Genomic DNA, 13,678 nt, shown 5'->3' with positions numbered 1-13,678 from the left:
TGCTGGGCTGTTACAGACTTCATTTTACAGCATGAAGAAACACTGCTAGTGGATGTTGTTTAACACTAGTCTGCTTTGATAATGATCAACCCTTTACTTCCATGCTGCAGGGTTATTAGTCGCCAAACTAGGAGTGCGAGTGAGGGTCCCTTGAGACTGACCTAAGAGTGTGAGTGAGGGTCCCTTGAGACTGGGATTTCAGTGCAAACATTTCATAGAAAAAGGGTTTATTGTTGAGTTTTCTGCTTTCAGCCTCATGATCACTGAGGGTGTGTGCTGAATTTCCATAAAGCATTGGTTAAGATTTCAGAAGAACTTGGTTTCTAATGGTAACTACTGTATGCACTTGTACTGTGGATACTGTAAGTAACTGGTTTTACTGGGGTTAATGGGGGAGAGATGGTGGTCAGGGGTGGGGTTCTGAATTATTATACCTGTTCTTTCATTTATTTGATTTTCTCGTGTAAAGTTAATCCTTTGTCCCTGTCTGATCACAAAAGCAGAGTTAGGTGTCAGTGTAGCACATTTTAATGGTTTCACAGTCACGTGATAGATAGTCCTTAACCTATGTTATGTGTCGGAGTGCATATCCCTGGATATGAAAATACTGGAAGGGGAGGTGTTCCAGGCCACACCTGGAACACATTTTTGATAGAACTATGTAGGGTGGCGAGATAATACCGATATACCGGTGTGCTGCAATATTCATCAGGCAATACAATATCCAGTATTTGAACAACACAGGCATTTTTGGTTTAACCGATTCAGGGAAACGTCTACTGAAAAATGTTGGCTATTATCTCGTGAGAATCACTTCCTGCGAGCAGTGCTGACACAAAAGAAAATATGGCAGAAGCACACAGAGATTTTGAGCTGCTTAAATTCTGCAAAGCAAAGTCACATGTGTGGAATCTAAAAAGCATGGCTGTATAGCATCAAACATTGCGGTATGTTGTTTATGCAAGGCTGAAGTAAAATATACTGGCGGTACCACCACCCTTGCATACAGTGGTGTAGACCTACATCTTAAAGTACCGGAACGCCAATTAAAATATAGATTTTTCTAAAACAAATTATATGAATTCACGTTTTATTTGTTAACATTTAATAGGTAATGCATGCAACTTTTAGGCTTCTCCCCCATGATCAGTGCAGCCAGATTTGGCTTGTTTTGAAAGAATTTAGCAGGTAAATGTTGTCTTTGGTGGTTTTGTTATTTTTTGGCTGTTTTTATCATGCATGTTTTTTTTTCTATTCCTTTCGATTTATGAGGTCGTCTCCAGCACAGAACTGCAGTCACCACAATGCCCTGTATAGTATATCATGTGTTGTCCCTCCGGTCCTTTATCTGGAGCTCTGCATCCAGTAAATTTACGAATTAGACAAACGCTCAGTTCTTTTTTTATTTGTCGCCAATTTAAGAACTGTGTCGGTGCAATTAATTGTTTTAACATCTATTTTTAAAGACTATCTGCTGACAGTTCTGGACAATGTAATGTTATACTATATTCTGAATATCCTTATACTATGGGCATTATACTGTAGTTCCTGGCGATAGTGCATTATTAGACAATTATTATTATTATTTATTTCTTAGCAGACACCCTTATCCAGGGCGACTTACAATCGTAAGCAAATACATTTCAATTATCTAGTTAACCTACATTTAACAGAATATGTGTTTATAAAGATGTGATATATTACCACCGTAATTCATCTCCGGTACCAATGACTTACCTCATACATGGTTTTTGTGATGAGGGTACATCCATTCATGATATTTATTATCTTACATTCAGCATGATTCTCATGGGACTAAAAATCAGGTGTCCTCAGAGTCGGTCAAAAGCAGAGGATGTCTAGTAACCTCCCAGACAGATTAGTTTTCATGAAGGAAAGTCAGTAAATTCAAAATGAAATGTGATGTGCATGATTTGTAAACAGTGAACCGGCTCTAAATAACTCATTTTGTTGTACCTTCTTTTCCAAAGGCTAGAATAACCATGTAGTCCCTTGAGTGATATGTATTTGTATACATATCTTCAAATGCACCATTCAAAGCATCCATTTTTTAAGTCGCCAATAAGCTAAAAGCATTATTTTGACTTGTCTTTTATAATGCATCACTACAGGAGAGAAGATGCTGCATCTTAATAGACTTTACCTCCTTTAGTATAGTTTAGGCCATCAAATTCACATTCCTTCTAGGGCTGGAGGCAGTTTTTACATGATCAGAAGTGAAATTGCTTTAGTTTAATTAACCCTTTCCCACACCACTGATGTCTGGAGATGACTATAGCATGTAGAGCAAACATGGAAACCTCTGGGGGATTCTTGCAATGCAAACAGCCTGCGGAGACTGCTCTTTCCTTTTCCCATCCCTTCTCCCATTCTCTCCCATTGCTGCCCCTGTGGGCTGTGGTTTCAGACAGACTCTATGTACTCTGGGATTGTTTACCATGTCTGTTGGGCCAGGCCCTGTGTATCATGCCTGGCTGACTAATTGATAATGAAGGTTGTTGGCTCTTCGACTGTCAAGAACCGCTGCAAGCAAGAGTCCTGTAAAAAAGCTGTGGTTCTTTATTTTTAATGTATTGCTAGTTCTGAACTTACTGCTGGTGCTGCTGTTACTACTACTTAGGAAGCCTAACAGTCCAGGAGAGCGTGCCTATTATTCAGATTTACAGCTTTCCTATTGGGTTCTTTTGATCGGAATTTATAGTGCATATACAATTATGGCTCCAGCGATATGGGCACAATTGTTGGTTGTGATTTATTAAAATTTGATTCCCTTGAATACATTTATTTCTACCAGTTGGGAAGGTGGTTGGCTAAATGCAATGTCAATCAATACCTTTGGCCACTCCTGAGACAATTGGTATAAATAGGCTTTTTGGATCTGAATGTAATTGCTGCCACAAAACCCAGTTAGTGGCGATAATGTTACAAAGGAGCCGCTGTCACATTCTCACAGCCTCACATTTTACAGGCTATTAGTTGTGGCTTCATATTTGCAGGGTTATTCATGTGATGCATGCATAATGTTACTTTGACACTGACCTGTCCACCAATACGGTTTTCATGTTAGGTGTTGTTGGTTTTATATGATAGACAGCGCATTTTGAGATATTGTCCTCATTTTTGGTATGTGTTCTATGACTCTCTCTGTCAAGTTCAATTACATCGTTTTGCCCTCTACCCATATCAGTGATAACATGCTTTTCACAAATTCTCTGCAATGGGTGTACCAAAAGAGTAACCACAAGTATTTTGAAAATAACTTGTGAGTAGTTTATTTATAAAACACTTTGAGGTACCATATATTAGGCATGCCCCAGTTGTGGTTTTTGGGGCCGATTTTCAGATACCGATATTCCATATCAATGATTGAAAGCGTTTTTTTTTTAAACCATTATTAATACAATTTGTAAACCATCACTTGAAACTGTACGTACCACTTTTCTACTTATTTTATGTATTTAGATAAATTATACAATCTGCCTAGACCCCAGGGCTTCCGCCATCTGCCAACATGTACGATGTAACTGCAAGAGTTTGTAAATATAGTGACAATATAGTTTGGTTTCACGTTTAGTGAAGTGATTGTTTCTAAAATTAAGTAGGCCTCTGTTGCCTTATGTGGATTTACTATGGATATGATATTGAATAGGCTTTTTGAAATTTCATGGGTATGGGGCTGAAGATATACAGTAGAGTCAATTATCCGAACTAATTGGGGCTGATACTAGTTCACATAATTGATTTGTATGGCTAATTGAACCAGTATTAATAACAATTACTGTACCTTTTAATAATGTATAGGATAAAGTTAACATACACATGCACTTAGTACACAAGTACCTACTGATGATATATAGCGAGTAACCTATTCTATCACACTAAGCATACAAAATTACAAAGCTTTACATATCATTAAATTAATGCAATTCAGTAAAATGAACACCTTCTGCACAGTTAAAGTAATGAAATACTGTAATTAAACGTACCATATACCAAACTTTAAAAATCATCAGAATACAATTCAGTACAACTTTGACACATTACAGAACTTTAGGAATCATTAAACTTCAAAAATTCAGTAAAATGTTTCTATACTTTGATACATGCTGTTAAGGCATTGTAATACAGTGCAATTGAAATGAATAAAATAAAAGTTCTTAGTTGCTCAATAACAGTCAGGATCTAGTAGCGAAATAGAAGAAAACATTTTTTATTTTTTAATTTAGTAGTCGCCGATTGATTTTTTTTTTTTATTTATTTATTTTTTTACCCCATTTTTCTCCCAATTTGAAATAGCCAGTTGTATTATTTTAGGCTCAGCTCACCACTACCACCCCTGCGCTGACGCTGGAGCAGCGAAGACAAACACACACTGTCTTCCGAAACTTGTGCCGTGAGCCGACCACTCCTTTTCACTCTGCAGGCCCGCCATGCAGCCAACCAGGAGCTACAGCGTTGGAGGACAATGCAGCTCTGGGCAGCTTACAGGCAAGCCCGTAGGCACCCGGCCAGACTACAGGGGTCACTGGTGTGCGTTGAGCCGAAGACACCCTGACCGACCTAAGCCTTCCCCACCTGGGCGAGGCTTGGCCAATTATGAGCCGCCCCTTGGGAACACTCGAACCGGCGACCTGCAGGCTATAGGGTGCATCCTACACTCCACGCAGAGCGCCTATACCGAATGCACCACTCGGGAGACCCCTAACTGCAACAATGTAAAGCACACAATCCTCCATCTAAGGTTTTGGTGGTCTGAATAATTCTTTAACTTTCATTTGCCTCGGTCTGCTGGTCCTTTTTTTTTATTGCAGCTAAATCTCATAGCAGTTTTAGCAGCAGCAGCTGTGTGCGTAATACACCACACGTAATTCATCACGTGATTATAGGCGAGTTCAGTTGATTATTGACTCTCTACTGTATAGATAATAAATAGGGCCCTTTATGAAAAATTGATCAATGCAGAACATAACCACGTTATAAAATAAAAATAAAACACAGCTAGGGCTCCCGAGTGGCGCATCCAGTAAAAGCACCCGCGTAGAGTGCAGGATGCGCCCTATAGTCTAGATGTCACCGGTTCGAGTCCAGGCTATTCCTTTGCCGACCGGGGACGGGAGCTCCCAGGAGGCTGCGCACTATTGGCCGAGCACCGCCTGGGGGGAGGGAGGGTCAGGTCAGTCAGGGTGTCCTTGGCTCACCACGCCCCAGTGACCCCTGTGGTCTGGCCGGGCGCCTGCGGGCTTGCCTGTAAGCTGCCCAGGGCTGCGTTGTCCTCTGGTGAGTCTGCAGTGTGTAAGAGAAGCGGGCGGCTAACGGCGCATGCTTCGGAGGACAGCATGTGTTCATCTTCACCCCTCCCGAGTCAGAGCTGGGGTGGTAGCGGTGAGCTGAGCCAAACAAAATAATTGGACACTACTAAATTGGGGAGAAAATAACAAAAAACGAATTGGCGACTACTAAATTTAAAGACTCTATCAAATGTCCAGATTCCAATAAATTGTTATATTAACTTTTACTGTTCAGGGATTGAGGCCAGAAACAGGAAATCCATTAAAAAGAATATCTCCTCTTCTGTTGAGGAATTACATATTTGTGCCCTTGAGATCAAGATATCAAGGAAATTTGAGTAAGTGTACTGTAAATGAAAACCTGGGTCATTCTACCAATAGAGTGCCTTTTGCACCTTGTAAAAATTTAGAAAATCATTGTGTATTTAAAAAAAAAAAAAAGTGTGTTAGCATAAAAAAACACTTTTGCCGTGCTTAACAACAAAAAAACCTTTACATTTAAAAGCCACAAATTGCTGTTTAAACTATATTTTGCGTCGACTCTTATGGACAAATAAGTTAGTGTTAGATATCAACATAATTTTCACAAAATATTCAGGATGGATCATTTTCTTCACTTTTGCCAGTCAATAAAGCAAGTTAGTTTATTACAAAACACAAAATTAAATATTTTGGAGAAATATATTTGAAAGTAACATAGTTGACAACACAGTATCAGTGTTGACAAAAGTAACATTTGACAGGACGATAAGTGCAGCAGTTATTTTGTTAATTTCTAACATGGTCACACAGATATAGAAGTCACAAATGTCATTGTAATACAGTCCTACAAATGTTAGCATTTATAAGTTGCAGTAGACAGAATGTTTATTGCAAAACACACACTGAATTTTGGAAACTAAGCCAGGAGCTGTTTAACTATGCAACTGCAATACAAGAAGATAATTAACAATGTTTTTTTTTTTTTTTTTAAACTATACAACTGCAATTTTTTTATACATGTAGATCTTAACTGTGAGGGGCTGTATGTATTATCAGTGTTAATGTAGAATACAAACTTTAATGTTAACAATACACATAATGTAACAGCACTGTTAACAAGCAAATTCAAAATGTAACATTTTGAATGTAAAGTTCAAAATCAATATTTAGATGGATAGAAAATAAAAATGTTCAATGAATAAAATTGAGATATCTATTACAAAAGTATTATTATTATTATTATTATTATTATTATTATTATTATTATTATTATTATTGTTATTATTATGAATATTGCCAATATGCAACCCATCAGCAAATTCAAATATTACAAAATTATTTTAACAGTGCATTCAGCAACACAAATTCTGTCAGTAAAAGCAAGATGTAACACACTGCACACATCAGCAATATGTTACTGTTATCAAAGTGGAAGAGCTCAACAATGTCTTCAACAAATATGGCCATAAAACAGTCCTGGGGATCCCATGTGTCTGCTGGTTTTTGTTCCAACTGGGCTCTCAATGAGTTAATTGAACCCTTAATTGAATTAATAATTTGCTTAATTAGACTTTAACAGTTTAGCTTATAAAGTTGGAAATTTCAAGTTCCTTGTACAATTTTATATGTAACTCTCCATTGAAGAAATAATTTAAAAGCTCTGATTAGACAAATTATTAGTTCAATTAAGGGTTCTATTAAGTAATTCTGGATCTGCATCACGGCGTGCACGGTAGCGCCATTGTTTTTCTGCAGCAGTAAGTGTGATTGATCTAAATCTACCTGTAAATAAAGGTATTTATGGTTTTTAATCAGTTGACTTTTAAATGCAATTAAATTTATATATATATATATATATATATATATATATATATATATATATATATATATATATATATATATATATATATAATATATATACATACACTGCTTAGACACATACCTGAAGATGTTTCCCGTATCTTCCTTCTTGATGACAGTCACATAATGAAAATCATGTGACTCGTGGAATAATCCATTATTCTGAAGGGGGGACTTCTCTGTGGTAACAGGGTTGACAATGGATTTAGGGACAGTGCTAAATATTTTCATTTGTGTATAAGAACTACTTAATACTTTATGATGTATTAATTACTTTGAGTAGAATCAGTTATTTTATACAAAATATGGCATTGGGACAAAAAGGCACTCTCTTGGTAGAATGACCCACCTATAAATAATGTATTTATACTTCTGAGTTCTCCTGATACAGTATTGAAAAAAACTTCATTTTTAAATTCCTGTTGTATGTATTCACAGGGATGTAAGGGTTAAATAAATGTCAGTAGCCATCAACAGCATTGTGTTTATTAATCTGTTAATACGTACTTTGTAGTAACAGGACGAGCAATTCAAATGGTTAAAGTAACAACAAAACAACAACAGGAAGTTTGAACAACAGAACCCAGAAATATTTGACAGAACACTTAGAGAGACTGCGGCATCACACCACTAACAATTATACAATTTGAAAAAAGAAAAAAAAAAGCCTGAAGGTTAATCGATTAAAATATATCAGCTTTATTTTTCAAAGTGTATCCTCGTAAGTGCTGTGATGTCAATATATGTAGAAGGCCAAGCTTCAGGGCCAATGCAGTTTGCTTTTAAACAAAGGGTCTGTATTCACCCCTAGAAGGAAATCTTTTGATTTAGTACCGTGATGCAGTGATAGTATATGGTGTATGAACCAGTTCTGGGGGGAGAACGTACATAATTGAAAGTTGTGGATGTTTATTGTTAACTATTAAACTAATTTGTTTGGCTTTTCTTGAATAGCAAAAATACGTCTTTTTCTTTGGTAAGAAAGTTATTGTTTACATTTACATATAAGAAGATTTGTCAGACTGTTGTGTCACTGTATGTAATAACCTCTGTTTCTTTAAATGTCCACACAAACAAAAACAGATGGGATATGAGTCAGTTTCTTTTATTTTCTGTCGCAGTATTTGGCTCACCAAGTACACTTAATTTGGAACAGCCCAGGGCTGATTCTCACAGCTTCAGATCAATCTGAAGTTCAAGTCTCAGCTACACCAGCTGTGTGTGTGTGTTTGAGGAGAAAATATAGTTCTTGTAAATTTAAGATATAAAGGCCTTTCCCTGCCAGTATGTTTTTATTTTGTTATCCTCTATTGAGGCTACAGTGGGGGCTTCTACAGTGGCTCCAAAAAGTCTTATTACTCTATCACTACTGACCATTACATATGGATGATTTTCTTTTCTTTTTAGCAAAACACATAAGTATATTATTGTTCATATTATTTATGTAGGTATATTGCAATTAAAAAGACATAGTTGAATTTTCCTCCCTGTGACTTAACACAATTTTCCTCCCTCTGATTTTGAACAAGTTTCCCCTTTGTGATTTTTTTACATTTTTTGTATTTATTTTTTTGTACAAATGTCCGTGCCACCATCATACTGGTTTTCTTGTATTCCTCTTCCTTCTGCTACCGCACACATCTTCCCATCAAGCTAGTGAGAGAGAGAGCTTGTATTTTTAGAACTGGGCCCACTGGGCATGCTTCTTTTTGTTGTTTTGTCTAACATAGGGTCATTTTCTGGCTTCACGCCCCTTCAGTCACTGGCATGATGTCTGTTCTTCACTATCTGGGCTCAGAAATCTGACAAATTCTTTGGTGTGCTTGGTCTCTTGTGTAATTTACACCTTTTTCATGTTAACGTTACTAAAAGCAAAAGGAAGTAAGTATGTATATGTATCTATTACTTTAGAGTTTTATATAGTGAACCTCTTGTGATGAAGAATACAGAATATAAATAGCAATGAAATTAACAATTTGAAAAGTGACTTTGTAAGTGTGACAGGCAGATACAGTACTGTCCACACACCACAGTAATACAGAGGTTCAAGACAATTGGATAAACGGTTCTCTAGATGTGGTATATGTAAGTGTGACACACAGATTGTTCATTAATTGCTGCTGGAAAACATCCAGGCTGGTTTAGCACGGACCTGGTTGTTGGCACTAGGTGATTTATGTTTCAACAGCGTATTTCTAGAAATTAGAACTGGCTGCAGGACAAGTGCAGCCCCTTCCCCTTTAACTCGTTCCATTTCTTTACAATACATTTTTGGGGGTAATAAGTGCAGATTCTAGTGAATTATCTGCCTTTGTGGATTTCAGCATTGCAAAACCAAGTGTCTTTTTGTACGCGAGAGATACCTGACTGTCATCCTAAGGACTTCAAACAAGATTTCTAATGCATGCTTTTCAATGCATTGATTGCAAGTTCTTGTTTTGCCAACTGTACTTGTTATATTTTTTTAAATCGCCAGCCCAAAATCTATAGGTGCTTAGAGAAAGAAACACTACTGTATGTCCCCACGTAAGAGGAGAAGGCTGACCGTGTAGACTTACTGCACAACATGTATTTTAACCCATAAAGTGCTATCCTTTGTCTAAATCCAACATGATCTGTTGCCACATGACAAGCCTTAGCCATTTATTATTATTATTATTATTATTATTATTATTATTTATTTCTTAGCAGACGCCCTTATCCAGGGCGACTTACAATTGTTACAAGATATCACATTATTTTTACATACAATTACCCATTTATACAGTTGGGTTTTTGCTGGAGCAATCTAGGGTAAAGTACCTTGCTCAAGGGTACAACAGCAGTGTCCCCCACTGGGGATTGAACCCACAACCCTCCGGTCAAGAGTCCAGTGCCCTAACCACTACTCCACACTGCTGCCCTAACATTCTTTTAACATTCTGATTGTTAGTTAACTTCTAATCGGTGTATTTAATTGTCTTTTTACTTTGTAGTGTGCCCGAGGGATGTAAGGGCTCCTGGGGAGAGACCAGGCACACATACAAAGAATGCTGGAAGTGCAAGAAGAGAGATCAGCACACTTCAATAAGAAAGAGCGAGCGAAAAAGGAGCACGACGAGGCGAAGGACGGCCGCGAGAGCCGCAGTGTTTCCCAGAGGAACCCCCGGACTGTGCAGAAAGCCCACGCCAGCCCACACCAGCACTTGAGTCACTCCTCTGTCTCCTCGGGATCTCCGTCAATGCATTCCAGTAACCCCAAAGTGAGGAACTCCCCATCAGCAAACACTCAGAGGTAAATAGCTCTTCACTGGCTTTTTGTGCTTTTTTTCTTTTTAAAATATTATCATTTATTGAATTTTTTCTCTCAACTAAAATATCTTAAATGTATATACACTTTTACTGATATAAGAAGTACTAAGAGTATGCTTATTTGGGCTACAGGAAAAAAAAAAAGTTTAAGTGTAAAGGAAGTTGGTACCACTATATAGCGATGGCCAAACGTTTTGCATCCCCCTATGGAATTAACAAATTTTGCTTCATAAAGTCGAATGAAACCTGTTGAAAAATGTTACGTTAACATATTGAATTACATACCGCTTTGTAGTTTTCCATGTACTTAACAAAAACTGACAAATTGAATAATGTGACATTTCGAAATCTAACCTAAAGTACTGTACTACTGTTATGGCTTCCGGTAGACTTTTGAGAGAATCATTTTGTAGCTTCTTTGATTTTACATGATGTTAAATAAAACATCCGAATTATGTTCACATAGTTTATCTTTTTATTTATTTTGTCTCAATCCTTAAATTCTAGGTGTTGCAAAACTTTTGGCCATAGATGTAGATTAAACCTTGGGAGTGTAACTATACTGATCTGACGACAAGATCTTCTTCCTGATTTGTGCAGAGTGCACAGAAAGCTAAACACTCGCTGTTTCACTTGCCTGTCATCGGGTGGAAATATTTCAAGCCCGGAAATGTATTTCAAAACCCTAGTGAGTATGTGTTGGGCCTAAGGTGTGAACTGAGCAGCACATGTAGTAACTGCTTTCACACCCTTTATCAGTAGGGAGTCCACAGTGCTAGATTCAAGCAGCCTCTCTGCTCTCAAAGGATTAAAAAAAAAAAAAAGAAACGCAAAGAGGATGTTACATTGCTGTACTGTAATATCCAGTGGGATATCATGTGTATTTCCTTTACCTTGAAGACCTGTCTTCTCATCTACTGTATGTATGTACGTTGCTGTTGGTATGTCCCTCTGTATGTATATAAAGATGCAATTGTTTTCCAAGCAGTTGCTTGGAGTAGAGATGTGTTACTGACACTATACAGGTATAGAAAAGGTAACCTCCCCTGAAACAGACTGCTATTGTCATTATTGCAAAATCCCTGGGTTATCCTTCTGTACAGTTACCATTTCTAGGACCCAACATGCAATGCACTTTATACACAGTAATTTGGTGTGTGTATATATAGTAGTGGTTGATTCAAATAAATATTTCGGTATAGCTTTATTCTGTTGGGTGGTATCCTTTTGCACGAATGAAATTCTGCCCCACCACCCCGAATGCTATATCTTTGTGTGCGGAGTATTTACATCACGTTATATTTGCAGAGTGTCTCTGTACATAGAAACTGAGTTTCATCACTGTGGACAGGTGCGGCTGCCAATAGATGGCTGCTTCTTGTGTGAATCAGATAAATCCTGACAACCATGGGCTGTTTGTGTAAGACCGGGCCAGGCTTGCATTTTAACCTCTACTGTGTCAACAATATATTTTTTTATCTAGTTCAGCGTGAAGTGTAGCTGGGGGGAAGTTTATATTGTGTAAAAGCTGTGTGTCGGCAGTGTTGAGATATGATTTATGGCAGGGTTTCACATTTTTTGTGGGGGTGGGCAGGTGTAGGTGGAGGGTTTATTTCATTATTCTTTGAAAATGCTTTACCACAGTCAATAAACTGACAACAAATTAAAAAGAATAAAAAAAGGTAATCATGACAAACAAACAAACAAAAATAATGTCACTGTTAAACTTGAACATTTGACTTAAAGCAACCCAGGGTTGCTGCATCGTTATTTACATTGCTGGTTTGTAATTCCTTTCTCGCATTCACTCCAGATGGTGGTGTCCTGTATCTGAATAAAATCATTTGCTGGAGTAATCGCAGGCAAGGGTAAAAATTCATTAATCTCTTGATAAGCAGCTGGGCTGCCGACCAGTAAGTTTTCTGGCAAGCTACCAGAAATTAGACAGGATTGCCGTGATGTTTAACTGCGTAGCAGGGCTTGCAATAATTAGGTGTCCAACAGAACGAAGCTTGTTCTTGAAATTATTTATTTGGGTGCTTCATTTTAAGCTAATTATCTTTGTTGTAGACCTGTTATAAACGCTCTATTTTGGTATACCCACTAGGGTAACACAGGTATTGCATACCACTGCACATGCTTTTGGGATGTTCATGGGCCCATGCTTGTTCATGGATTGGAAGGTTCTTAATTTGTGGGAGCACGGCAGAGTTGGACCCCAGTGCTCTGACAGTTGTAGCTCTCAAGCCTTGTTGGATGTGTCTCGCCCAGACTGACAACAGACCATCCCCTGTATACCCTGCTGAGGTGTTGGTAGATGGGGTCACTTGGGGTTATTCACAGACAGGACTCAGATGTGACCTTATTGCTAGAGGGGACTATGCTTCCTATTGTCCCACAAACACTGCAACCAGCCTTGAGACCACAATTTAGCATTTTAACTGTTGTGGCCAGTTGTAACAAATTTGGATTCTAGTATAGTAATATTATATTTTGTTTTTTTAAATCTTTTATTTATCTTTTTTTTTTTTTTTGCAGCAGTCCAAAATCGAAACAGGAGGCCATGGTGCGCTCACCCCCTGTGATGTCCCCTTCCAGCGCCGCTCAGATGGACTCCAAACTGCCCAATCAGGGAAAGCAGGGTGGTACTGGGGGCCAGTCTCAACCTTCTCCCTGTGATCCCAAAACCTTGAGTGGGGGCCATGCTCCCAAGGGGCCCCAAGGTGCGACGGGAAGCATGGGGATTAAAAATGGACAGGGCCTCAACACGGGTAACGGGGCAAAGGGCAAAGTCAAGAGGGAGAGGAGCACTTCAGCCGACTCATTTGAGCAGCGGGACACTGGAACGCCCAACAACGAATCCGAACTGAAAGGTAAGCCCCCATACTTGAGTTCTTCATTTGTGTTATTATTGTGCTGTGGTTAGACATTTTAGCCATTTCTGAAAATAAGTGAATTTGAAATTGGGATGTTATGTTAACTAGTCCCCAATTCCTGTTATGTATGGCTGTTCCAATTCAGACCACACTGCTTAAACATGAAAAAACAGTCAACATGGCAACTCATTTTTATTTTTTGGGCACTGGATGTAGCGTAACATTGAAATATCTCAAATGTGCCTTTTAGTTTTGTGGATATGAGCATGGGTTATCTTTGCAGTTGCCTGTGGTCTAACACCTTCTTTGTTAGTGGTACTAGTTTTGATACTTCCCCCTACATTTCCCCAGCTGACTACT

The 13,678-nt window shown here is 38.2% G+C and overlaps 1 protein-coding gene across 6 annotated transcripts in view; it reads left to right on the top strand.

Annotated features, from left to right (window-relative positions):
- LOC117407463 (B-cell CLL/lymphoma 9 protein-like) overlaps positions 1 to 13,678 on the top strand; it is an 88,011-nt gene that overhangs the window by 63,312 nt on the left and 11,021 nt on the right. For all 6 annotated transcript variants that reach the window (XM_059029121.1, XM_059029120.1, XM_059029122.1 and 3 more), the window contains 2 exons: positions 10,127 to 10,425; positions 12,981 to 13,315. In XM_059029121.1, coding sequence (XP_058885104.1) covers positions 10,181 to 10,425; positions 12,981 to 13,315 — 580 coding nt within the window. In that variant the 5' untranslated portion in view covers positions 10,127 to 10,180. The remainder of the gene's footprint in view (positions 1 to 10,126; positions 10,426 to 12,980; positions 13,316 to 13,678) is intronic.

The sequence above is a fragment of the Acipenser ruthenus genome, chromosome 8, assembly GCF_902713425.1.
Source record: "Acipenser ruthenus chromosome 8, fAciRut3.2 maternal haplotype, whole genome shotgun sequence".
NCBI classification, from domain to species: Eukaryota; Metazoa; Chordata; class Actinopteri; order Acipenseriformes; family Acipenseridae; genus Acipenser; species Acipenser ruthenus.
The sequence above is the reverse complement of the archived record's forward strand: the minus strand, read 5'-3'. Positions and strand labels throughout refer to the sequence as shown.